Source organism: Meles meles, chromosome 17, assembly GCF_922984935.1.
Source record: "Meles meles chromosome 17, mMelMel3.1 paternal haplotype, whole genome shotgun sequence".
Classification (NCBI taxonomy): Eukaryota; Metazoa; Chordata; class Mammalia; order Carnivora; family Mustelidae; genus Meles; species Meles meles.
In genome coordinates, this window is record NC_060082.1 from 4,851,076 (window position 1) to 4,878,531 (window position 27,456).

Consider the following 27,456-nt stretch of genomic DNA (forward strand, 5'->3'; position numbering starts at 1 on the left):
CATATGGTTAGCCAGATGCACCATAGAAGCTGACCATGCTTCACTCCCGCACTCAGGGTCCCCATGCTGCTTTTCTGCCCTGCCTCTGGGAAGGCGGCCTGCAAGTCAAAGAACAGGCAGAGCAGGCCGCTCGGTCATTATTTAAAAATAAATAAAAATTCTAAAAAATTAAAAAAATTTTTTTGCCGTGTTTGCTCTGTCCCTATTGGGTCCTTCTAGCTTATATCCATTGACCCAGGGTCAAGTGAGGGTCACTACTTCGCACCCCTTCGGGGAAGAGGCACGAGCCACGTAGGCGTCTCTGGCTTAGCGCAGGATGGAGCGCCCCGAACTCCATTTTCTTTTAGAAAAGGTGGCTGCCTCGAGGTCCCTCGTTCAGGCCAGAGGTTCTCTCCGAAGATCCCTCTCTCTCCTCAATAAACCACGCCTTCGAAGGGCACAAGACAGAAAAAGGGAGACAGGATCCCACCAAAACCTCGGCAGCGCCGGACTACCCTGCCAGCACCGTACCGGCTGGACCTGAGCCGCGGCGTCGCAGCGTCACCGCGTCACCATGCCAGAGCGCCGCGGGCCTGCTGGGACCTACCTTCCGGGCAGGAGAGCAGGGAGCCAGGCCGCCCAGCGCAGCATACTCACCACGCCTCCCTTGTCCCCCTCCATGAACTGGACGATCTGGCACGACGACTTCTCCCACAAGAAGACGTGCCCGCAGTCACTGCCGCTCACCACAAACTCACTCTTGGGGCCATAGAAATTGACGCCTTTTACTGAAATGATAAAGGAGGGAAGAAACCACTGGAGCGTTGGCATCAGGCCTGTATATATTTACCTCATAGGGACTTGAGTTATTCACAAACTCTAAGTCAGCTAAGAGCCAAAGAAGTCCTTTCATTTTCACAGAACAAATCAAGAGACTGTGTGTGTATTAGAGGCCAAAAATCACGCCAGTCCCAGAAACGATTTCTGTTCCCCCGCCGGGCTCCACGGGGCTGAGGGGCTGCAGTGCCCCAGCAGCAGCCTCAGTCCCCGTGGTCTCTGCCCTGTGGAGCACCTCCGGCCTCACTAATGCCCTACTTGTCCCAGGCTGAGTCACCACAGCTGTGCCCATGCCCAGGCAGCCCTGTCCTACGCCCGAGGATCACCCTGGGTCTGTCAGGGCTTCCTGGGCCGCCAGCAGGCCTGAGAATGAGGGCGGGCTAGGCAGCCGCTGCCCCCCAGAGGCACAGGACCTGTGCCCGCTACCGAGACGCTCAAGCGCACGGCTCCAGCCCCTGAAATGATGAAGAGAAGCCACGCGTCCCGGCACCCGTGTGGCGCCACGGCGGTCATGGGACTGCACTCAGCTTCTCTCTGTCCGCGGACTACGTTCCAAGCACTGGTTCCCCGCTTGCCTCACCAGCTCAGAAGAAAAAGGACAAGTCACTGCTCTCCCCAAGTCGAACTTACGACAGGTACTGTTGGGGGCGGTGAGGACAAGGAGCAGCAGCCACCCCGCTCTTCTGTACCTGGCGGCACACGGGGAGCTTTTAAAAAACCTCTATCCAGCTGCACCCGGTCCCGATTCAACCAGAATGTCTGGGCGCTGAGAACGAGGCACGGATGGAGGCCTGGTGCCAGGGCCTCGTCCCCAGGCTGCGGCGAAGAGGGGCCGTCTGTGTTGTGTTTGTGGTCCCTGAGCTCGGCGGCGCCCCGGAGTCACCTGCCAGTCTTTTAAGGCCTGGCTTCTGTCCCCAGACATTCTGGTTTAATTGGGGCCCTGAGATCATGACCTGAGCTGAAGGCAGAAGCTGAACCCACTGAGCCACCCAGGCGCCCCGTTACCTGAGATCTTGAGAGAAGCACGTTCACTCGCGTCTTCTTATGCCTGAATGAGGCCCCACCCCTGCAGTGAGAGAGGCTTCGGGCCCTCTGTGCTTGCGCACAGCACGCCCACGGGAGCTCCGGCCCGATGAGGGACACCCTCTCACGGCCCTGACAGGTAGCCCCGTCCTGTCTGTGCAGCCTGAACGGCGCCCCGCAGTCCCTCGGCCAAGCCCGGCCGCTGGGGGACGAGCTCACCTGTGGCGTTATTCCTGTGGCCCTTGTATCTCTTCACGTACTGGGCCCCGTCGCTGTGAGCGGAGTTGAAGAGGTAAATGTCTTCGTCGTTGTAGCTGGCCAGGAGCTCTGCCAAGAACAAGCACACAGCAGTGAAGGCAAAGGCTGAAACAGAGCTGGGACCAGGAGTGGGGGCTGGGGTGCAGCTTCTCGCCAGGAGCGCCCCCTCCTAACACCCCGCCAGAGCGCCCATCTCACTCGGTTGGAGCGGCAGGCAGGTCAGGCGTCCGGGGCAGACCGAGAACACACTGCCAGCCCGGGGGCGGCAGGATGCTCAGAACATCACACCCGTTGAGGCAAGAATGAGCCACAGGCATAAGCACCTGCTCAGGACGGAGCCTGGGCTTCGGGATGGGCACGGCGAGCCTCATCTGCGGCATTCTGCGGGTGGTGCCCGCCTCTCGAGGCTCGCCTGCGGCAGCCTCCCACTGCACCCGGGTGTCGGCAGCCAGGCCCCGGCGGCTCCGGGGGAGCCAGAGCACAGCGGTGAGCGCTGGAGGGCACAGGCCCCGCCGGCTCCGCAGCTCCCTAGACAGAGGGGGCGTGCCAGCCGAGGAGCTGGGCCCTGCTCACGTACCTGTGCCGTCGTGGCTGTACACAAGACAGGTGATGTTTGCTTTGGACTCACTGTTCACCTGCAATAAGGAGCAGATACTGACTGATGCCCCACCCCCCGCCACTCATTACACCACCTTCAGGAGACAGGTTTTCCTTCAAACTCCCCTCTGTCTTCTCCCAGAGCGTGAGAGAGAGAGAGAGAGAGAGAGAGAGAGAGGCAGAGGCAGCAGGAGTACAACGAGGGAAACATGGCCAGCTCAGGGGAGAGGGCTTCCTGCTGGTGGTTTTCTGTGTGCGAGCCATGTGACAGACACTCTGTCCTCCGGCCTTACAGGCACGGGGCAAGGCGATGACCTTTCCCTCTACACTCTGTGACCAAGAAAACCTAGGCTGACAGAGGTAAAGTGACTGCCCAAGATCGCAGAGCTGGTGAGTGGCAGAGCCGGGACTCAAATCCAGGGAACTCCCTCGGTGCCAACGATTCCGGGGGCAGCCCTGGGCTCGAGTTAGGAAAGCTGGGAACCACTGGCCCCTCGTGAATCTTACCAGGTGATGAGGACAGAATTTCTTGAGCACGCCATTGTTCTCGTTCTCATCGATTTTTCGCTGGTCGTAAATCCTGTAACAGAAGAAACAATAAAATGTTAAAATTTAACAAACACCCGGGGCGCCTGGGTGGCTCAGTGGTTAAGCATCTGCCTCCAGCTCAGGTCTTGATCCCAGGGTCCTGGGATCAAGTCCCACATCGGGCTCCCTGCTCAGTGCGGAGCCTGCTTGTCCCTCTCCTAGTCCCCCTGCTTGTGCTCTCTCTCTCTCTCTGTCAAATAAATAAGAAATAAAAAATAAATAAATAAATAAAACTTACAAACTGATCCCTTGGAGAACTGCAGAGCAGGGCAGGAGGAGCCGGGAGCCAGTCGTCAGGACAGATAAAGGACGTCACCGCACCGGGGTCCCGGCTCCCACTCTTCCCTGAAGGCCCTCCTCTCCCAGCCCTTTCCGAATCCTGACTCTTACCCGGACACTCCCCAGTTCAAGCAGGAACCCTAAATCACACGAACCCGAGTGGCTTCTCTCTCCTCTCAGCTTTTAATCACTGTTTATTTCCACTGAAAATTCCCCAACAGCCTTTACTGCTACAGAGGCCAGGCTTCTAGAAGTCCGTGGGTCTTCAAGCCTGTCTTGGCCTCTAACTTGGCCCGTTCACCCTCTCGCTCCTCACAGTGACGATTGCCCGCCCCCCGCCCCCCACCTCCACCCAGCCCAGGATCTCCTCCAGACTTCTTTCCTCCTGCCTTTGTTCCCATCCAACCACTGTCACCATTCCTCATCTCTGTCATCCAAACTCTGACCCTCAGTCCAACACCTCGGACAGATGTCATCAGCCAGGTATGCCGTCAGGTTCTGGGCATACGGGAGGAACAAGCCGCCGCCGGTCTCGGCGCTCCTCTCCACAGCTGTGCTTTTCACCCTCCGAGGACCGGCTTCGCCAAGTCCAGGCCCCGACCTCTTCCTCATGCCTGTCTGCCCATTTCCTAAACAGCCTCCCTCCCTCTCCTGACTTTCCACTACTGCTTTTTCCATAGTCGAACTACTGAAAAAAGCAACCTGCGTTCAGTGTTTTCACGTCGTGTCCTGTTCCCTTCCCCATCCATTCCGATCTAGCTTGGGCCCTCAACCCGCTGGTGAGGCCTCCCTGGCTCGAGTCACCGGTGGCCTGACAGCCTCCACCCACAGGCCACTCTCTGGGCCTCTCCCTCTCCTCTTGACATCATCCGGGCGGTGGTCAACCACCCTGTCCCAGTGTTCACGAGCTTGTCCGTCTTTCTCTCTTCAATGCTGACACTCCCCGGAACTTCAGTCTGAAGTTCTCCTCTGACTCTATAGGGAAACCATGACGTAGAGAGAGGTTTGGCCTAAATTATTTGTAGTATCCTCTAACTGACTTCCTTGCTCATGCTGTTGCCAGAATTATTCTAAAATGCAGTATCTATGCAAATTCCCCGCTTAAAATCTCTCCAGTGATTCTGTATTTTTCTCCTAAATAAAGTCCAAATTCCATCTCTTAAGCCTCTCCACCTCTTCTCCAAGAACGTGTACATTACACGAGGACGAGCAGAAAAGAGTGGGGCTTCCTCGAACACACTGTGTCACGTGTCACAGCCCAAGTCCTACCTCCGCCCGCACCGGCCCTCTACCCGCGATCCTCATGTCCCGTTCTGTTTGAGGACTTCCTCTGGGAGAAAGAACAGCACGGAGACGTGGCTTCTCCCGCGTTTAAGGAGTCTGAGGTCAAACACTGACTCTGCTGCTTAGCAGTGCAGTAATCCTGGGCATTTACTTAACAATTTTTATCCTTAATATACCTGTTTCTCCAGAATGTTCCTCAAAGGCAAGGTCTATTTAACTGTGGGCTAGCACTAGGGTGCTCAGTAAGCGCGGGGAGAATGAAGGAACGAATCAATACATGTCTGTGTTCCCCACAATTTCCTGCTCAACATCCTGCATTAATTGTCTGGAAATGTTTGCTAAGCGAACCCCGAAAAAAGACAAGACAAACAGGAGTCTGTTACTGCCAAGTACTCCTCCTCAGCAAACACAGCAGCTGATCATCTGATGTTTCCCCTCTAAACAAAGCCTAATCAACAGCTCTTAAATATCACTAAGCCCACCATAAACTCTCTAAGTCAGCAAATCAGTAAAACATTTAAGTATTCAATATTTTGGTGTATGGCCCATTCGGTGTTCCTCGGTACGTAAGGCTCTCTGCTCTTCCTCTTTCTGAGCAAACCCTTACCTTCCTTCCGCTCTCTTCCCTAACTATTTAAGAACCTACTATACTCTAGATAGGACGCTAGACTGGGGGTTGGCAAACTTGATCTGAAATGGTAAGACAGGAAATGTTTTAAGCTGGCAGGCCATCTGGTCCCTGTCACAACTACCAAACTCTGCCACTGTAGCATGAAAGCAGCCTTGGATAATATGTAAATAAATGGCCATGGCTGTGTTCCAATAAAACTTTATTTATAAAAAACAGGCAGCATAGGGGCATCTGCGTGGCTCAGTGAAGCACCTGACTTTGGCTCAGGTCATGATCTCAGGGTCCTGGGATGAAGCCCAGCATCAGGCTCCCCACTCAGCTGGGAGTCAGCCTGTCCCTCTCCGCGTACCCCTCCCCCAGCTCCGGCTCGCTCTCTCACAACACTAAAAAGAAAACAAAACAGGCAGTAGAGTTTGCCAGCTCCTGTGCTAGACGGTGCGGCTACAAAGATGAATCCGAATTATTCCCCTATTTTCTACGCATAGAACAGGCTCTTGATACTTAAAAAATATGTATTTATTAAACGTCAGAGACTTTATTTTTTCGAGCAGTTTTAGGTTTACGATACTATCCGGGGGTGGCAGGGGTTTCCCTTACTCTCTGCCCACACACACATCACCTCAACGCTATCAACACCACTCACCAGAATGGTTTTTGTTTGCTTTTACCAAGGATGAACCTACACTGACATGCTGCGACCAGCTGGGCGTTTGCTTCTGATGTATTTTCTACAGGTTTAGACAAACGTATGACATAGATCCATCACTAGGATACCATATGGAGCATTTTCACTGCCCTGAAGTCCTCTGTGCTCTGCCTGTTCCTCTCTTCCCCGCCCCCACCCCTGAAACCCACTAGCATTTTCATCGCGTCCGTAGTTTTTTGCCTTTCCCTGAATGTCGTATGATTGGAATCATACAGTATACAGCCTTTTCAGATTGGCGTGTTTTAAAGTTAGTAACACGCACTTCGTGGTCCTCTGTGTCTTCATGTCTTGACGGCTCACTTCTCGAGCACTGAACCCTAGTCCAGCATCTGGATGTATCAGATGATCCATTCACCGACTCAGGGACACCACAGTTGTTTCCAAGTTTTGCCAACAACGAAGAAAGCTGCTCCACACATCCGTGTACAGGTGTCTGAGTGCAGGTACTTCTCAGCTCCACCGGGTAAACACCAAGGAGCGCGGCTGCTGGATCGTGCAGGAATAGCATGTTTCGTTTTGTGTGAAACCACCGACTGGCTTCCAGTGTGGCTGTACCATCTTGCACTCCCACCAGCAATAAATGAGAGTTCCTGTGGCTCCGCATCCCTGCCGGCATCTGGTGTTGTCAGTGTTCGGGAGCAGTATCTCGTCGTTTAGTATGCATTTTCCTGATGACTCAGGACGTGGAACATCCTTTTACATATTTATTTGCGATCTATACACTTTCTTCAGCGAGGTGTCTATGCTAAGGTCTTGGACCCATTTTTTAATTGGGCTGCTTTCCTGTCGAGTTTTAAGAGCTCTTCGTGTATGTGAGGTAACGGTCTTATCTCCGATATGCCTTTTGCAAATATTTAATCCCAACCTGTGATTTGTCTTCGAATTCTCTTGCACAGAGCAGTTTTTCATTTTATCGAAGTGTCCCTTATCAACTATGTCACAAATCATGTTGCTGGAATCGTATCTAAAAAGGCATCACCACTTTTTGTCCAACATCTCAGTAAGGCTGCAGGCGTGGCCGCTGTTCTCCAAGCCTCCCAACGCCTCCCAAGGATGACAAGAAGGAAGATGCTGGAAAGCCGACCAAAAAAGACAAAGGCCCAGTGAACAAATCTGGGGGCACGGCCGGAAAGAAGTGTCTAAAAGCAAAGTGTGGGACGAGCTCAGTAACCTGGTCTTGTGTGACAAAGCGACACGTGGCTAACTCTACAAGAAGTTCCCAGCTATAAGCCTGTCACTCTAGCTGTTGTCTCTGAGAGACCGAGGAGGCGACATCCTCTGGCCAGGGCAGCCTTTCAGGAGCTCCTCAGTGAAATCCTTACTGAATCGGTCTCAAAGCACAGAGCACAGAGCTCAGGGAGCTTCCGCCAGCAGCGCCAAGGGGGGAGGTGCCCGAGCTGCCAGTGAAGATGCATGAACAGAGCCCGCGACCGGACATTCCGGAAAATAACAATTTATTAAATCAAAAATAAAAGCCACCACCATACCAAAGGTCATCCAGGTTTTCTCCTATGGGATCTTCTAGAAGTTTTACAGGTTGGGGTTTTACTTTGAGGTCTGTGATCCACCCAAGTCAGTCTTTGTGAAGGGTGTAGGGTCTGTCTAGGTTCCATTTTCCTCGTGTGGATGCCCAGCCGGTCTAGCACCGCTTGCTGAGCACAGCCTCTCGGCCCCACTGTACTGCCCGCGCTCCTGTGTCAGAGACACGTCGACTACATTGACGTGTGTCAGCGTAGGGCTCTCTACGCTGTTCCACGGATCCACTCGTCAATCTTCTGCCAATACTGCCCTGTCTCCACGACTGCAACTTTCCCGAAGTCTTGAAGTTGGGGGGTTTCAGTCCTCCGACTCTGTTCTGCCCCTTCCGTACTGTGTTGGCTATTACGGATCTCTTGCCTCTCTATATGAACTCTACATCAGTTTATCACCATCCACAAAATAACTTGCTGGGCTTTTTACTGGAATTGCACTGCATCAACAGATCAAGGTGATCTGTTCAAAAAGATCAGAACAGATCAAAAAGTGACGTCTCACCACACTGATTCTTCCCATGCCCCGCAAACACAGCGTGGTTGCAGCGCGGTCTCAACACCCTTCTGGCATCTCCACAGGCCTTCACGAACCCATTAGCTTGTTACCTTACGCCTCTCTCTTCCCTCCTCACCTCTTCTCCCCACCCCCCCCACCCCACCTGCCCCTGCCCTTAATCTAGCGTTCTCTCTCGGTGTTGTTGATAACCGCCTAAGGACAGAAAAGCAAAGGGACTACTGAGTGTTTATCAGCCAGGGCCCATTTACCAATACATTTACATGTCAACGCACCAGGATTCATTCGCCTGATACTTTCTCCTTTTCCTCAATCCCGTCAATTCGTGAACCAACCTAGGTAGGACCCAGCGGTAGGCACGCGGCCTCCACCACCTCCATTTGCCTACTTTCCCTTTCTTCCCCCACCCCTTTCCTGGCTATAGGCCAAAAAGCAGGTCTCTCTAGGCTTCCTTTAAATGCTTCTTCACAATACTAAACCAAAATTCAGTATTCATGATGCAAAGGCCTTGAGGATGAGTAAGCAATTTCTCTGTATTCCCTTGAAGGAATTCCTTCAGGCTAGGAATGAAAACTAATGGCATCATGATACAAAATATTCATCAAAAATTATTCTCAGATTTGTACTGGAAGGTGAGCTCTTTAGGGCCCTTCAAAGAAATAATCAGAGTGGGGAAATCTGGGCACCTGGGGGGCTCAGTGGGTTAAAGCCTCTGCCTTCGGCTCAGGTCATGATCCCAGGATCCTGGGATCGAGCCCCCACATCGGGCTCTCTGTTCAGCAGGGAGCCTGCTTCCTCCTCTCTCTCTGCCTGCCTCTCTGCCTCCTTGTGATCTGTCTGTCAAATAAATAAATAAATTCTTTTAAAAAAGAAAAGAAAGAAAGAAAGGGGAAATCCCAAAACATTCAACTGGCTGGACTGAAGAGGTGCCAAAGAAACTGAACGGGCCTAATGTCAGAGAAGAGCTGGGGTGCTCGAAGGACCACCTACTTGCACGGGGTCAGCGTGCCTCCGAATCTACACACGCCAAGTGAACAGCTTACACCTGCTAAAAATTTGCAATGTACAAAGGGACAGAGGCTACTGAGCTGATAACAGACAGAAAATCCGAGCTCAGTGGGTTAAAGCCTCTGCCTTTGGCTCAGGTCATGATCCCAGGGTCCTGGGATCGAGCTCCGCATCGGGCTCTCTCCTTAGCAGGGAGCTTGCTTCCTCCTCTCTCCCTCTCTCTGCCTGCCTCTCTGTCTGCCTGTGATCTCTGTCAAATAAATAAATAAAATCTTAAAAAAAAAAAAAGAGAGAGAGAGAGAGAGAGAGAGAGAGAGAGACAGAAAATCAAAGTATTCCTCCTTGTGCTAAAATGTTGAAACTGACTTCCAGCCTTCGTCTAACCCAGGCAACGTTCTCAGCTTTGGATGAAGGCATTATCACCTGCAGTTCTGCATAAAGCCAACTGCTCTTGTCTCCTCCAAACATCAAGGACCTAGGGGTTGGATTATCTACAGATACAGACTTTTCAAGCAATCCAAAGCTCTAACTAAGCAGGAAATCCAAACCAGGAATTTCAGTGAATGCTTTATTTGGAGGAGGCAGCACCTGACAACTACAACTCTTTTCGATCAACAGCTTATTAAAAAACAAAACAAAAACACTATTCCTACGTATTTACTATTGGTGAATAAAGGATAAGAATTTGGAAAGCAAGGGACACAGGAAATAGGCACAAAGTTGTCTAATTCTCTTGTGGCAGGATTCTTGAACAAGGGAAGGTCATCTTTCATCTATTTCTAAAAACTTACTCTATCCCCATGATACGTATCCATGAAATTAATTTCAGAATCCAGTTATGAAAAATAAAGTGCTCTTATTTTAAAATGAAAATAATGCTTTTCACCTCCCACCCCAATCAGGAAAGCAAAAAATCATTCATTTTTCTAGCGATCCTCTCCCTCCTCCTTTCCAACTGACGATCCCTGAGCAAAGTGGGACAGTATAACCACAGAAACAGAGCTCAAGCAGGCCAACTGGGTGGGGAGGGGATACAGTTTGTGACTAAGGGCCAGAAGGAAACTAAGTGATACACATGGGGATTGAACCGCTGAACTCTTTTCCTTAGGATATGCCTCAACAGCCTGTGTTACAACAAACATTCACAGTAACAAAGATATCACTAAGGAGAAAGAAAACTGGTTCACGACAGTGGGAGTCAAAAACCCAGAGCTCACACTGAGCACTCCCACTCAAATCATTTCTGTATCTGAAGCCAGCCTTCAAAATTTCTAGTACATGTTAATTTATATACAAAAAATGGTGGAAAATATTTACTAATACATCAATTGCTAGTAAACCCAGATTTATGTCACAGCTGCTATGTGCGGGCCTTGGTCAATTCATCAAACTTCTTTAAAACATTGCAATCTCATATGCCTGGAGCATCTGCCTTCGGCTCAGGTCGAGATCCCAGGGTCCTGGGATGCAGCCCACCATCAGGCTCCTCACTCAGCAGGAAGTCTGCTTCTCCGTCTGCGCCCCGCGTCCCCACCAAACCCGCCCCATGCTTTCTCTTGCGTGCTCTTTCTCAAGTAAATAAAATCTTTAAAAAAAAAAAAAAAGAACTTGACAATCTCTGTAATATGGTAAGCTAACCCTCAGGAGTTCCTACTGTTACATCAGGGAACAGAATGCCTCAGAAGATGCTTAAACTCTTTGGAAGAGGGTAAAAAGTTCTAGATGGTGGTTAATGGATTCCGAGTCCATTCACATGTGCCACAAAGGACACCTGGTGGTCCCCAATGCATCAGTCTCTAAGTCTTAACACAAAAGAGCCAGACTCACCTTACAAACTGATCTCGTCCACCCACCGCAAACTGGTGGGTATTGGCAGGATTCACATAGATCGTATACAGCCCCACTTTCTTCTCCTTTTCTTTTGTCACCACCAGTTTCCTTTAGGAGTAGAAGAGTGTACAAGTTATATTCTCTAAAAGACCCAGATGGGCACGACAATAGAGAGCACAGAGAGTAACGCAGACACAGCTAGTAAGACCAGATTCTCAGGGCGCCTGGGTGGCTCAGTCGTTAAGCATCTGCCTTCAGGTCATGATCCCAGGGTCCTGGGATCGAGCCCCACAATGGGCTCGCGGCTCGGCAGGAAGCCTGCTTCTCCCTCACCCACTCTCCCTGCTTGTGTTCCCTCTCTCGCTGTGTCTCTCTGTCAAATAAATAAACAAAATCTTTAAAAAAAAGAAAAAAAAAAAAGAAGACCAGATTCCCACTGTGAAAGCGAGAAAAAAGCGTTTGTTTTGAACACTGGAACAAGAAGGAAACAAAAATCACCTCCGTATCTATTTAATAAATGCTACCTTGGGAAGGAAGAACAAACGTGTAGTGAAGTCATTTTCTGGTGCTCCTCAAGACGTGTAAATTAGAGTCTATGAAAGTACTGCTTCTCAGGTAGCGTCGGTTTAGCCGGAGTCCAACACGATGCTACGCTATCATTAAACAGACGCCACCACCCACATCTTCCCATCGAGATAAATACATCCTCCCAGGCCATCTGGGAGCAAGGAGCTAGAGGACGACGAATCATAAAAACAGCGGCCAGAAAAGACCTTAAGGTTAAAATCTACCTCCTAGGGGCACCTGGGTGGCTCAGTCAGTTAAGTGTCTGCCTTCGGCTCTGGTCATGATCAAGCCCTGAGTCGGGCTCCCTGCTCAGCGGGGAGACTGCTTCTCCATCTCCTTGTGCCCCTCTCCCCTGCCTGTGCCCTCCTTCTTTCTCTCTCTCCCAAATAAAGAAAATTAAAAAAAAAAAAAAAAAAAGAAAGAAAGAAAGAAAGAAAGAAAGAAAAGAATCTACTTCCCAGACTCCATAGTTACAACATAGCTCTAAAAATGCACACCGAAAAATGACAAGCCTCAGCTCTAGCACCGGACAGCCCAAAGGAAAGCAGCATTCTTCCTTTATCTGAGGCAGGTGAGGAGAGATTCTTATGAAGGCAGCAATTTGGAAAACTGGAAAATCATCTCTAAATTACTCCTCTGGTTGTACCACGAAAAAAGGGTGATCCTTAGAAGGTCTTTGGGGTCCTGAGCAAAACCCTATAAAACTTTAGTTTTAGCCAGAAGATTCTGGCTAAATAGCCCTACCAGTCCCGGCTTACGGGTGGCACTATGAATACTTTTCCCGAATCCAAGTGTCCAGCCAGTCAAATATGCTATCATGGAGATTAATGAATTTACAGGAAAGGAAAGACGGGGAAGGAAAGGGCTGGGTTCTAGCTTTCGTTTTTAATTCTATGGTTTTGTGCATTCTGTTGTTATGGAAACTGAAAGAAATATAACCATGACAACGAGTTTCTTTGTAAAGAAATGATTTTAGCATCTTCTCTGCATGGTCAAAGTCCCTCCAGTCTAGAACTGCTCTAAGCAAAGTGAAGAGATTTTACTTGATTTTAAAATCTCTGTAGCTTTTCACTGAAGCACTACATGGGGGGCGCCTGGGCGGCTCAGTCAGTTAAGCGTCTGCCTTCAGCTCAGGTCATGATCCTAGTGTCCTGGTATCAAGCCTGCTTGTCCCTCTCCCTCTGCCCCTCCGGCCCCCTAACTTACGTGCCTCGCATGCACTCCCTCAAATAAATAATAAAATCTTGAAAAAAGAAACAGTGCATGAAGGTCATTAAAATTAATGTCGTTAGGGAAAACACACACATACACAACCCTCAAAAACGCAGATCCAAACTGAGTTTAAGGAACAAAACTAGCACAGAGAAGAGGCAGCCCGAATCAGGTCTCAGTCGGGGAAAAGCAGATGCTGCTGCTCTTCACAAGATCATCCCATTTTCTCAGCAATGTGGGTTTTCAGAAGGAGAGAGGCAGACAAACATAAGGCTGACCATGTAGAAGCAGAAGGAAGAAACTGAAGGGACAGATTATGAAACAGGGATCTGCCACCCTGTAATCCTGACAACGAGCTCGATCTTTCTGATGCCTCAATGTACTCATCAGAAACGAAAAATTCTCTCTCCCAATGGATAAACGCAGAGTCCTGTGGGGTTTCCAGGGAGCTGGCAGAGGTGCTATAAAAAATGATTAATCGTGGCAGCAGGTGAAAAAAAATTTTTTTTTCCTTTCAGAAGGAGGGAGTACATGAAAGTGTAAGAAACAAACTTACCAAATTTTGCCTTAAAATTTGCATTTTTTAAAATAACTCAAAAATGTATTATTTGTTTCAGGGGTACAGGTCTGTGATTCATCAGTCTTACTTTTAGTAAGCAGGTATGTTCCAACAAAAAGGGGGAAATAACTACAGATCAGGGCGAAGAAGTCCTCTGAAGAGTATTTCAAATGGGCTCCCACTGGCTACAGGAATATCCCACCCACAGCTCCAAACCCAACTCTTTTCCTAAAATGTCAACCAGTCTCACCAGCTTCCAGAGACTTAGTTATCATAAATCCACAAAAGAGAAGTTCCCATTCAGCCAGCTTCACACAAGGACGCCTCTGATGTGTGGATGTTCACGCATAAGCTTCACACACACACAGCTCGGAACTTCCAGCCATGACCTGACATGCATCCCCCACCTCAGTCAAGCTTTCTACTACTTCTTTAGCCCCTAAACCAAAAACTTCTTGAAAGTTCACAGTCTCTTCTTTCCCCGAATCCAGAATCTGGGCCTCCTCCTCCTTCAAGCTTCTCCTATATTCCCTCTTTGAATTTGTAGCCCATCTATCAGCGCTTGCATCCGAGCCACTGCTTCTGTCATTTCGCTCCAAATTCAATAATCTGGGAAGTCCTCTGTTTTGCCCACGACATGGTCTCCAACTTCTTGTGATCTAACAGTGGTTTCCCTACGTGCTGGCGCACAGGGTGAGCTCCCACTGTGTTTCACAAACTCTCTACCAGAGCAGACCAAACACACTTAGCCCACTGGTTGCATCTTTGAGCTTCCCCTCCCCTCTGGAGCTACGGAAAGAAAACAACAAGGGGCACCGGGGTGGCTCAGTCAACTGAGCCCCTTCTGCTCAGGTCAAGACCCCAGCATGCCGGGATCAAGCCGCATCAGGCTCCCGCTCCCTCTTCCTGCAGCTCCCTCCACTTGTCCGCTCGCTCCCTCCCTCTCTCTCTCTCTCATAAATAACATCTTAAAAAATAAAGAAAAATAAAAGTCTAGTAATAACCAACCCTGAGATTATATTTCCCAAATTAGCTTACCTTCTACTCGTATGTTTTGTAAATCATTAACATCCCTTAGTTAACACTGGTAATGACATACAAGACTTATTATAATTTTTAACACTAACAAGACCATAAATAATGTAGATAACTCATTAACAAGGTAGCAATTACATAAACTCTGTTACACCAATGCTTTAACTACCATAGTTAAATAGACCTTTATGGTCGGCTGGAGAAAGATCTCTAAAACATGTTTCCACATGAAGAAAGCAAACTGCAGGGGACTACATGTGTGTATTTATACATACACACATTTAATCCCATTTACGAGGGAAACTGTGTATGTATATCTTAAGATATATAGAAGTACACAAACAGGGATTGGAAAGGTATTCCAAAATTTTTAACAGTGGCTACCAACAGCCAGAAAAGTGGGGACAGAGAGGTGTGCACGAGACAGCATTCTGTCAATATGCTTTATTATTTGAATTTTTAAAACAAGATGTATTTACTTATTGTAAGAACAATTAAAATTTTTAAAACTAAACTAACTAGTAGCTATAACGTAACCAGTTCCCAATGTGGAGCCAGACACTGTGCTGGGGCATCAAGGACACTCTCGATAACACTCAAGGAGATCACAGAGAGAAATACTGATTGGTGATATCCCAAGTCAGGGCTGGAGAACAGAGGTCCAGAATGGTTAGTGGGTGCCTGAGCTGCCATCTGGCCCAGGTCTGTCCAGATCCAAGTAAGATGCTCTGTTCTTTACGGGACATCACACAGCTGAGGAGGGATGCGATTAACCAAATTCATGTAAAAAGAAACCGTTATGACAGACTCTATTACAGGCACTAATATTTTCGTGCAAGACTTACTCTTTGCTTACATGTTTCTACACATAACTGAACCGCAAACTCCATCGGACCGTATCGCTAAGCTGCTCTGCAGAGTAATGTGCTTCCTGTGGGCGAGCCGTGCGGCGCCCAAGTGGATGGAGAGATCACCACGTGATTACAGCTGACACAGAAGACAGCCGAAGCTCGTTTTAGGAAAGTAGGTACACTGAACAGTCCCGTGCTGCTGAGCAGCAGACCAACCACAACAAAGAAGGGAAGCAGCGCCCACCCCTTAACCTGCTTCTTTGCACAGGCAGGGAGGGACCCTTCGGATGGACCGGACACGAGGGTATTACCTAGGACAGGTGGGGTATTTTCAAGGCCAAGAGATCCAGTTCTGTAAGAACGTTACCGCTATACTTACGAAGCTGGCCGGTCTTGTCTGAGGTCAATGGTGAAGACAACCGCATCTTCACCTGCAGATAGGAACGTACAGGGAGAGTCCGGTTCCAGGGCCAACTAAGGGACAAAAAGACATAGGTTTCTTTCTTTCTTTCTTTTTTTTTTTTTTTTGTAAAAAGGATTTTACTTATCTGACAGAGAGAGACAGAGCAAGAGAGGGAACGCAAGCAGGGGGAGTGGGAAGAGGGAGAAGCAGGCTTCCTACGAGCAGGGAGTCCGATGTGGGGCTCGATCCCAGGACCCTGGGATCATGACCCGGGCCGAAGGCAGACGACAGAGCCACCCAGGCGCCCCGAGACAAAGGTTTCTACAGACTAGAATAGAAGCCATCGAGTTCACTCCTTTATCTTCAGGAAGGACTGCACTTTAAATGTCTCCGCAAGAGCCACGTCTAGCTTTTTTGTTGTAAAACCCCAGGAAAGGAACTAATAAACCCATTCTCTCTTGTTCTATGTGAATTTGTTACAGCTTATTTATTCCACACAAGTCAAAAGGACAGGAGTTTTGCTATTTCAACTAAGTCCCCAAGGGATCCAAATAGAGATACCAAAGAAAAACATTAACCATTAAGGTTCATTCTCAAAGAAAATCAATTAAACTCTCAGGTGGGGAGAGAAATGGTGCCCAAGTTTCATTCCTTACACCTTAGTTATAAAAATTAGTTAACTAACGGCTTGAAGGCAGGCTTAAGAATCAAGGAAACAGGTTAACTTTCGTATTTTTCTGAGCCATTCGGCCTAGAAAAGGATACCCCACGTCCACCTACCTACCGCTTAGGGTTTGTGAGAGAGGGCCGCCATCCTTTTACAGCCGACCGCTCTGAGACGAGCTCTCGGCTCCTCACTGGCTGCCCCACGACTGTCTGTTCTATATTCCCAGTCCTAAACAGGGCGTCCATAAATAGTGCTGTCCCTGAGAGCTGAGAGAAGCCGGAGCTCTCGCTCATGAGGGGCCGGCCACTAAGACCTCGGAGCTGTTAAAGTGTTCCAGATACAATCAAGGGAAATCTAAGAGGTTTGGAAGGCACAGGAGACCTCAAGGATTTCCAAACCAACCGCTGGTCAGCTTAGGGCTTAGGTATCATCATGTGAACGCTGTACGTGCAAGATCTAGAAAGCTTTCAAATACTTCACTTGTAAGAAGGTAAGGGGGGCTGCTTTTCAACCTTTTTTAATCTACAAATTTTAGGACAAAAGAAGTGAGGCCAGTGACCACGACAGAGGAGACACAATGGGCAGAGATCTGGGAAGGCCCCGGCTGAGATCCTTGGTTGAGGAGCGAGACCACACAACCATGGGGGCAAGAGCTTACTCACCTTGTGGGACGCTCCCTTGTGCTGGGCCACGCGCTTTGTGTTCTTGCAGCACTGCGTGGCAGACAGCTCTGCTACCCGCACCTGCCCATCGCGGGCACACATGGCCAGGGTGGAATCACCGCTGTTGGGAAGGAACTTGGCCTGGGCATTCATGAAAAGAGAGACATACAAAAGAAACTGAGGAGGTGAATCTGAGAGGGGAAACTGTAATAACAACCACAAACCATCCTTCTGGTTGCACCAGAGCTGGAAACGTAGCTCTCCTAGTCCTATACCGTGGGCTCAAGTCCAGCTTCTTCCCAGAGTTAAAGAAGAGGGAGGAAACCCTTCTGCTGCAAGGGAGCACTCCGACTGACCCTGCGAGGCTGAACTGGTACAGGGTAAGTGCTCGGGTGAACGAGGACTATGCCTACTAGGGGAGAAACGAAGAAAAGGAGGAGGGAAATCTATCTTGATTCAGCAAGCAAACAGAAATTTGCTACAAAGACGAAGGAAACCAGAGGAGATGCTGGGGAAGAGATCAGGCCCAGGAATCAGTGCTAGGACCAATATGATGGGGCTGGTGAGTAAACAGAGACTAGTAATGCCAACAAATACTTGTCAAAGGCTTACTAACCCCATGCCTGGTTCTAAACTGCTTAACCTCCACTGCTGTGTAACTGCCCTGGTCCCCTGTGTCATTAGTTCTACACTACAGACCAATAAACTGAAGCCGGAGATGAAAGAATTTGCCCACGATCACAAAGCTAATAATGGGCAGGGCCAGGAACGGAACCCAGTCTAGCTCTAGAGCCTTCCCCCAGGGCACACTTCCAAGCGCCCCACCGGTAATGAGGCTTCTAACCACCTCTGTGCTTAGGAAAAACAAAAGGCTGTCGTGGGTCTCTGAGGGCCTTTGTCATCACGGGAGCCAAGGCACGACTACTCCTGATGCTACTACCGCAGCTCTCCGTCAGCTCCCTCTGCAGGCCTCTCAGGCTCGTCTAACTGCCACCCGCCTCTCTCAACTGCTGTTCTGCCCCCTTGCCTCACCTGGAAGACATTGCTCTTGTGGCCACTTTCAAAGTCCAGTACTGGCTGCCGCCGCACCCAGTCCCAAACCACCACCTTCAGGTCGTCGCTGCCACTGGCCAGCCAGGTGCCGCGCTGGTTAAAGTGCAGGGTGTTGACACAGCCAGTATGGCCCTCCAGCCCGTGCTGCAGGCGGAAACGCTGCACGAAGACTCTCGCCCCGCAAGCCTCATACACGAAGCGGGCGCTGGAGCCCAGCTCCCGCTCCCGCAGAGCAGGGAGGGCTTGCCAGCGAGGGCGCGGCAGGGCAGACGTCTCTGAAGACACCCAGTCCTCCAGGGCCCGCTCATCGTCTGACGAGTCCTGGTCACGGTTGGCCCGCTTCCGCTGGACCCGGCGCCTAGGATGCTCCTCCTCCTCCTCCTCTTCTTCCTCTTCTTCCTCTGATCGGTCATGGACCTGGTTTTCATCGTTGATGGAGTAATGGCCAGTGTCCTCCATGCTGTCAGAGTCCTTGTCTTCCCCCGAGCTCTCTGTATCTGTACCCCGACTTCCTGTGCCGGTGCGATTGGGGCCACCGTCATCCCCGGTCAGGCTCAAGCTCAGGTCCGAGGCCTCCACTTCAATGCCTGAGGATGTCTCCCGGCCCTCCTCAGCGCCAGACATCTCCTCCGGACTGCTAGACAAGCTTCCTGCAGGCCAGTGAGAAGAGGGGAGTGAGGGGGGAAATAAGGAAATGGGACTGTGATCAGAAGGATGTCCTGCCTGAGTCTAAAAACCATCACCCAAAGGTCCAGACACCAACTTCGATTAAAGTGTTTCTGTTCATATGCTTACCAAGACTACCTTCTGAGTAAAGGACAAGAAACTGAAAAGATTAAGACCAAAGCCACATGCAAATAAAGGTACTTCAACACCAAGTGGAGAACTCCAGGATGGCCCGAGAGTGATCAATTCTTTCTCTCTTGCAAAGCACGGACAGGCTGTGCCCAAGCACCAACCACCTTAAGCTCTGTCCTGCTCGAGGCACATTCCCCCAGTCACACTGAGTAACTCAACCACATGTAAGAGAAAAGAACATCCATGCCCAGCAAGAAACGGTATAGACATCTTCTTAGAGAAAAACAGAAAATAACAGATGAAAATCATTCTGACAATGGGTGGGAGTTGAACTATTTCCTACTTCAAGAAAACACTGCTCCTCCCCTCCCCCCAAATCCTAACTTCTTCCCTTGAGGTCCTAAAATCCACTAACAACCAGAAGGAAGTAGAAGGGACCAGAGGGACTGTGTGTGATCTTTAGGATGGGTTTTTGCTCACCTTTCACCAATACACGTATTCTGACTTCCATTAACCTCACAATGCTGATGCTACTGCTGGTTACAGGAACTCTGTATTGAGGTAGAGCTTTATCAAGACGCACACTCAAAACTGATGAAAAGCAGGGCTACGAGAGCGGTATCTGAGAAGGGAAGCTCACCACATCCAGGGTGGCCATGTTGGTGGTTCTCCAAGAACCAGGTCACTCTGGGCAACCTAAGCCCCAAGGATCAGACACTGTACTCGCCTACCTAACTGCAGCCAAATCGCATTCCAGCGAGCGCCCCGCTCCGCGGTGTGCTGGAGCCACGTGACCGCAGCCTCCACGCTGAAGCCAAGGTAGAAGGAAGGCGGCTGAGGACTTTAAACACTGTTCACGGCCTCCTTCCCTGATGATTACGAACTTGACCTCGCCAGAAGAGAAGGCCGTGAGGAACAGCAGAGCAGCTCCGTGCGATGCTGGTAGGAGCTACCCGACCCCACGAGGACACTGAAAGGATTCCAAGTAGCTCCTGACAGCTTAGTCACCCGGAGCAGAGCAAGAAGTTCCAAAGATCTTTGCAGCCATGGAACCCCTGCACGACAAACTCTCAGGCAAAACCCGCCACGGAAAACAGATGAACAGTACAAGCACACCGGTTCAAACGGCGACAGAAGGTAGCGAGACTTGTAAACAGCTCTTTTCAGAAAGCACCTCAACTAAGATCCCAGCGTGAGAACTACAGTGGATTGAGCCGCTGCCTTCCGCTCAGTCATGATCTCAGGGTCCTGGGATCGAGCCCCACATCGGGCTCTCTGCTCTGCAGGGAGCCTGCTTCCTCCTCTCTCTCTGCCTGCCTCTCTGCCTACTTGTGATCTCTCTCTCTGTTAAATAAATAAAAAATCTTTAAAAAAAAAAAAAAAAAAAAAAAGGAACGGGAAGATAAAGGGGGAAAGTGCAGCAATTTGCTCCTAGGAGCTACACCTGCTGAGACGGCGCCGTCTACTGAGAAAGCTCGGCAGCTCTGGTCTCTCAGATACAACTGGCCTTGAAACTGGGAGTGGCGAGAAAGGGTGGAGCGCCACGCACTTCGATTCTGGGGAGAAGGAAAACAAAAACACCGAAACGCCTAGCATTTCTTGTTAAAATTATGATTAACCAATCAAGACGACTTGGGGGCTCCAGCATATTCTCATAAAGGCCAGAGTATGTCACGAGCTCAGCATGGGGACCCTCAGAGCCAATGACCAAGATCCAGAGGTCAGCAAATTTCTCCTAGCCAGGGCCTTCACAGGCCACAGGGCTATCTGTCACTAGTACTCAAGCCCACTGTGAGGGCACAACAGCGCCCGTAAGCACCACGGGAATGAGTGGGGCATGACTACGCTCCAACAAGGTTTACAAAAGCACGGGTGGGCTGGATCCGGCCCGCAGGCCATCGTCTGCCAATCCCTGACCCAGCTGATGGTCAAATTCCAAATCAGCTACATACCTCAAACCACGCTAGAACCCCGAGTCTCTCAACTAAGCCCAGTGAAAAAGCTGATCCACTTTCCTTAACAGGAGATGCACGACCAGCACTGGTACAAAGAGAACAGAGGGTCAATAAACAGCACATTGACAAATCTCTTTCCCTTACTCAACTTCACTGCTCTGCCAATCTCATCAACTAGAATTGAGCCCATAATCCTGAGCAGCAACGTGCTCAACAGTGCTGAATGCTGTGCTGCCCAGGGACATCTGAAGGGCATTTCCCCAGTTCAGAAGTTGGCTCAGGGCTGAAGCCTTAATCGAATAACCCGTTATTAAAATCTTGATATTCTACCTTCAAACATGCCCTAGACCCAGTGGGTTCACACCTGGCCAGACCCTACAAAGAACAGAAGCCAGCCCTCATTCCAGTCGGTTTAGGCTGTAACTTCATCTCTCATCTGCTGTTCCTACCGAACTAGGACCTGCCGCAGAAAGAGACCCCTCGTCACAACTGGGGAACCTTACCCTCCCACAGCTCCCTTCTTTCCACCACAAACTGATCTTTTCCTCCTAGGTTTCATCCACTCTTACAACCTTTCAGAATTTCAAACTACCTGAACTCCTCCTAACGGCACACCTCTATTACTGACCTTCTGGAAACAGTCAGAAGTCGAAGCAACAAAAGTCCCAGATAGTCCAGGGTGTCTCCTGTGTAGTTTTCTACACACAGAACAACACAGGAAGGATCCACGCTTAGGAAAGATTTCCTTTCCTCCACTAAAATCCCAGATCTCCACTTTCTTCAGGGGAGGAGGAGAACCTCAGGTGGCCTCTTACCATTGGCTAAGTCTGTCTTGCCGTCTGTGCTGCTCCCTTTGCTGGACATCTTGAAGGATGTTTATTGTGGCCAGCCTGCATTTAGGAGAGGAAGAGAATGAAACAATTAGGAAATAATCTAGGAGAGAAGATAAGAGGGACAAGACATTTAACCACGCACAGCCTTTGTCATTTTCATAAAAATGGTTTTTTGAGGGGCGCCTGGCTAGCTCTGTCAGTGGAGCACGCAAGTCTTGGTCTCAGGGTTGTAAGTTCGAGCCCCACGTTGGGCGTAGAGACTCCTTTAAAAAAAGAGAGAGAGAGAGTTTTGACTGTGTGCTCAACAGGGCTTCTCAGCTGCTGGAAATCATTGCGGATCCCCCTCCCCCATGTCTAAATTCCATACAGAGACATATCTTTGGGAGGTCATCTCTTTACCTGAGTAGCTGGCAGTGATTTCTGAGATGGGAAAGGAGGAACTGAGCTCAAACCTGCCCCAGCAGGCATCTACCCAGCGACAGGTACTACACGCACAGAGGCCTAACACAAAGAGCTAGCTTCAGCCTTGTCCTCTAGGCCAGAATCTTCTGTTGTAAATTTAATCATACGTATCACCCATAAATTCTATGAAAGACATGGCTTCGTTACACGAAGAGGTGGGCCAGACTCCGAATATCACCTTACACACGAATCAAGAGATGGGAGAGACCAAGCTATAGGGGTGAGTGCTTGGGCTCTGTGTTCACTCAGATGCCAAGCTCTGATCTTACAGGCACAGACACTAAGGATTGTAAGAGGCAGAGTCGAATTAGAATTCAGGAGCACCCCTCCCCAAGAAAGAACCTAAAAGGTTTCTTTTTTCCTCTTACAACTAAGCCACCAAGTCCACAGCTGGGGAAGAAAAGGGCCACATTTCCATTAAACCATCTCAATCCATCTCAAAAGTGGCAAACGTTATTTCATCTAATTCCACCAACTTTCACCAAACCTGTTTGGCAAAGCCCTATCTGTGAATCGGGGTACCTAGCTTTTTTCCTTTCATACCACTGTAACACATTATTTTTACAGGGCCTCACTCCCACCTCGAGCAAATTCCAAAGAGCAAAGAATAATATTATTCAGACCAGAATTTTGTGAAGCCCTTTCAGTGCCTGGACAAAAGGCACTGGTCAAAGACAAAGTATGATTATGACTCTGGTCCTCGTACCCAGGCACTGGCTTCTAATCTTTCAACAGCCCTTTCATTCCCACAACAATTATCCCAGAAGCAGCCCCATCCTTATCCTGACCCCCTACTCTCCTCTACAGAAATCCAAGTTGCTTCAGAAAGTGTCCCCTGCCAAGAGACAGCTGCCCAAAGCTTGCTCCGCAGGCCAGGGCAGAGGAGTAGAAATAACGCACGGGTAGGACCGAGGTCGAGTCTGAGGAAGGCCCTGGAGGGTGCTGGGAGACAACGCCAACAAAGCAGAGATTTGTGAAGCCACGGCAAAAACACCAGCGGAGAGTGGTTTGCAGAGCAGGCTGTTTCCCTCCTCCTACTCCGAGGAGGTATTTCTGCACAGCATTCTTGACACAGCACTGGCTTTTTCCTGCTGGGAGTCCCTGTTTATACTCTCCAGCATCTCGGCAGTAGCTTCTTCCCCACCTAGGGTTTAAGTTAATTACGTTAACTGCAACAGTCGTGCAAGGTGGGAAAACAAGTGTTCTACTTCGTTACGATTAAAAACTCAGGTCATAAGCACCCGTTCTGGTCAACTGAGAAGAGCTCTGGTGTTTTCTCACCTCCAGAAGCAAAACTCTCAACCGCACCATACTGTCCACCCCACCATGATCACCTTCCAAAGAAGAAAGCGGCTCCAGAGACCCTGGCTCAAAACTGAACGGCACCGGTTCCTGCAGGAGCCCAGACGGCCCGAGCCACAGATCCGTAAGGCGCTGGAGAACACATCTGCTCTCGCAGCCCCCATGACTGCGAGCAGCCAGGGGTCCTCGCCCTGAGAGGCAGGAAGAGCGGAGCCATATGGTTCCACTCACACTGAGGGGCTGCACAGTTGTCTTTTGGGGAAAATGGTTTAAGGTTCTTACAAAAAGAGATCTTCTCTTTGGGAAGAAGTTGACAGAATGTACCGCAAATTCAGAAAGAGGGACAACCCTGTGCATGCCGACACCAGCTCGGTTTCATCACTGAGCTGGCAGGCGGAGAGCTTCTAAAGGTCACATTTTAGGGGCCACAGAGTTTAGCAAAATTAGTTCTAGACTGAAAACTAGTCCCGGGCTGTAGTATCAGCGAAGCCATTAGCATCCTTTCTGACCACTGGTGAGCTACTTAACCTTCTCCAGACTCCGTTTTCTCTTTCTGTCAACTGGAATCAGTAACTGCAGAGACGGCACACCGGAGCAGAACTCCAGGTTAAAAGTCCCGCAGCAGGACGCTCTCCAGCAGGGCTCTCGACTGCTCAAAAACCCCGATCGGCGGCAAGTTCTACCACGAGTCCTCAGTATGTGTGCATGGGCATCACACATCTAAGCAAGTCACATCGAACACTAAGCTTAATTTTTCTAGGGAAAAAAAAAAAACAAGTTCCGACATTCTTTTTCTATGTATCACCGTGTCACCTTCAGTCACCTTCAATATACTCCTTGGAGTACACACCTTCCCCTTTGGAGGACCACTTTTTTAAAAAATCAAGAAATGATGACAATAAAATACAATCACTTTGGAAATGACCTGTTATTCTTATCGTATACATTTCTATCTGAATAAAGAAATTTTTTATTTTATTTTATTTATTTGCCAGAGAGAGAGATCACAAGTAGGCAGAGAGGCAGGCAGAGAGAGAGGAGGAAGCAGGCTCCCTGCGGAGCAGAGAGCCCTATGCGGGGCTCGATCCCAGGACCCTGAGATCATGACCTGAGCCGAAGGCAGCGGCTTAATCCACTGAGCCACCCAGGTGCCCCTGAATAAAGAAATTTAACACCATCTCAACTCTGGGGCGGGAATTAAAGTATCCCAATTAAGAGGCAAGATGCTATGATGGCGCTCTTGGTCTCAAGTACAGGAGCCCCTCTAGAATCTCCTTCAGCACCGAAGAATTAGCCTTATTTAAGAATCAGAAGTTAGGGGGCGCCTGGGTGGCTCAGTGGGTTAAGCCTCTGCCTTTGGCTCACGTCATGATCCCAGGGTCCTGGGCTCTCTGCTCAGCGGGGAGCCTGCTTCCCCACCCCCACCTGCCTCTCTGCCTACTTGTCATCTCCGTCTGTCAAATAAATAAATAAATAAATAAATCTTAAAAAAAAAAAAAAAAAAAGAATCAGCAGTTAGGGACCCAACGTGACCCAAACGTAAATCGCCTTCTTCCTGCACTACATTCCCAACAAATCCACTGCTTTTACCTTGATGAACTCCATGTAAAATCCAGTCCCGAGCAAACCAATCTCAGCCTGGAAGAGCTGATGAGCTCGCTGTCCCAGGTGGCTGGGGGAGTTTAATTAGATTAGCTCTACTGCCTACACGCTAAAAATAACCCTAACCCCTGCCAAACTGAAGGTTAAAGAGTAAACTATTGGGGGATGGGAAAAAAATATCCAGGTGTCATTTTAATTTCTACCCAAGAAATTCTAATGACCTAGATTTCTCTTGCGTTAATAAAAAGGCTTTAAGTTTTAACCAAATATATGACAAATTATTAATAAAAACCAAGCAAAGGGGCAGTTAATACAGTGTATAAAAGTACTTTGTGGAAGAGGTACCAACCATCTCTTGTTTAAAACCACTGGGGGGGGGGGTTCTTTTCTCAATATTGAGGAAAGATTTGTGTAAGAGACCCCATATACCAGAACAGGGCATCCACATCCAAATGCACAAGAAGAAAAAGGAAAAAAAGGCAAGAAAAAAACCCACAAAAAACCTTTCCTCCTAAGTTGTACAATATACAAAAACTAACTCAAAATGGATCGCAGACCTAAACGTAAAAGCTCAAACAACAGGGATGCCTGGGTGGCTCAGTGGGTTAAAGCCTCTGCCTTCGGCTCGGGTCATGATCCCAGGGTCCTGGGATCGAGCCCCCACATCGGGCTTTCTGCCCAGCGGGGAGCCTGCTTCCCCCTCTCTGTCTCTGCCTGCCTCTCTGCCTACTTGTGATCTCTATCAAATAATAAATAAAATCTTCAAAAAATAAAAAGCTCAAACAATATAACTTCCAGAAGAAAACAAAGAAGATATGCTTGTGACACAGGTTAGGCAAATATTTAAGACAATGACTCAAAACAAAACAAGCCCCCCACAAGCTGTGAAAGAAAAAAATTAAACTGGACTTACCAAATTAAAAATTTACTCTTCAAGAGACACTACTAAGAAAATGAAAAAACAAGCGATGAACTGGAAGAAAATATCTGCAAAAGATGGTTTCCTAGAGGGCAGCAGCCAAAATCTACTTCTCACAGCTAAATAACAGTCACCCGAGAAGAAGCTCGACATCCCTCAGCCATGAGGGAAATACAAACTAAAACTACAATAAGCCTCTACACGCCTATTAGAATGGCTAAAATTTATTAAAATAATAATAACGAAATAACGAAAGCTTCCTTTATCAAGTGCTAACAAGGAAGGGAGCAACTCAAGTCCCATGCTGCTGGCAAAAATGCAAACTGGCAGTCAGTTTGGAAAACAGTTTGGAAGTTTCTTATACAGTCAAACTTAACTATACAACCCAGGAATCCCACTCAGGTACGTACTCAAAAAAAAAAAAAAAAGAAAGAAAGAAAAGAAAACACATGTTCACCCAGAAACCTACCGGTGAATGTTTTCTTTAGGGACTTTATTTAGGTTCACCGAAACCCAGGAACAACCAAATATTCTCCAACCATGTGACAGATAATACGTAAGTTGTGATCCAGCTACTGGGGACCGAGAGGAATGACTTGGTGAAACACAGCAGTGCGTGGGCGGCAGGGCTGTCACACTGCGTCGAAGAAGCAAGCCCCCGACTGCTACGTGGTATGATTCTATTCCCAGGACATGCGAGACCAAATCAACGATACAGACGAACAGAAGAGCGGCTGCCGGGGCTGGGGGAAGAGGACGGACCGCCAACAGGCGCAAGCAAAGCTGTGGAAGTGATGGAACTGTTCCACGCCTCCACCTTGGTGGGGTCATGTGACTGTGTGTTTGTCAGAACCTACAGAATGAGTCACTGAAAAAAGGTGTAAATTTTACATGTATGTAAATGATACCTCAAAAACTGTGGCCAATAAAAAGGGAATAAGAAAAGGGATGTGGGAGGAAGAAGTCGGGCAAAGTGTTACTGTCGGACAAAGCCCAACAATTAAAAGTGAAAATACTAAATTCTCAGGGCCAGGGCACCTGGGTGGCTCAGTCGGTTAAGCATCTGACTCTCGATCTCCACCCAGGTCTTGATCTCAGGGTCACAAGTTCAAGCCCTGTGCCGGGCTCCATGCTAGGTATGGAGCCTACTTTAAAAAAATAATAATAATAATTAGAATAAAATAAAAAATACTAAATTCTTAACACTGTGACTACTAACAGACACTGGCTAAAGTGCTCAATATGACACAGTAAACGAGAGCGAGATATCAGTTCTTGTTCAAAAAAGAAAGTATGGCAGGAGTTTGGCTGCGACAGAAGCCACCTGTGATTTCCCAGCAACACCATGACAGGCAAGATGAATCCTAAACTTATAAAAAGACTCCAACCCCTCTGCCTTGGTGACAACTACAAGTATCGGGAGCTTGAAGGTGTTTAAAATAGTTCTGTGGTTGTACTGTCAATCTGTATACTTAATGCTTTTTAAATTTGTTTTTTAGATTTCTCTCAA

The 27,456-nt window shown here is 48.8% G+C and overlaps 1 protein-coding gene across 10 annotated transcripts in view; it reads right to left on the minus strand.

The window, feature by feature from the left end:
* DCAF8 (DDB1 and CUL4 associated factor 8) overlaps window positions 1–27,456 on the minus strand; it is a 41,581-nt gene that overhangs the window by 5,908 nt on the left and 8,217 nt on the right. For all 10 annotated transcript variants that reach the window (XM_045982346.1, XM_045982353.1, XM_045982350.1 and 7 more), the window contains 9 exons: window positions 21,644–21,718; window positions 18,055–18,725; window positions 17,023–17,163; window positions 15,670–15,764; window positions 11,064–11,174; window positions 3,202–3,274; window positions 2,675–2,732; window positions 2,059–2,166; window positions 637–767 (listed from right to left, as the gene is read on the minus strand). In XM_045982346.1, the coding sequence (XP_045838302.1) occupies window positions 637–767; window positions 2,059–2,166; window positions 2,675–2,732; window positions 3,202–3,274; window positions 11,064–11,174; window positions 15,670–15,764; window positions 17,023–17,163; window positions 18,055–18,725; window positions 21,644–21,692 (1,437 nt within the window). In that variant the 5' untranslated portion in view covers window positions 21,693–21,718. The remainder of the gene's footprint in view (window positions 1–636; window positions 768–2,058; window positions 2,167–2,674; window positions 2,733–3,201; window positions 3,275–11,063; window positions 11,175–15,669; window positions 15,765–17,022; window positions 17,164–18,054; window positions 18,726–21,643; window positions 21,719–27,456) is intronic.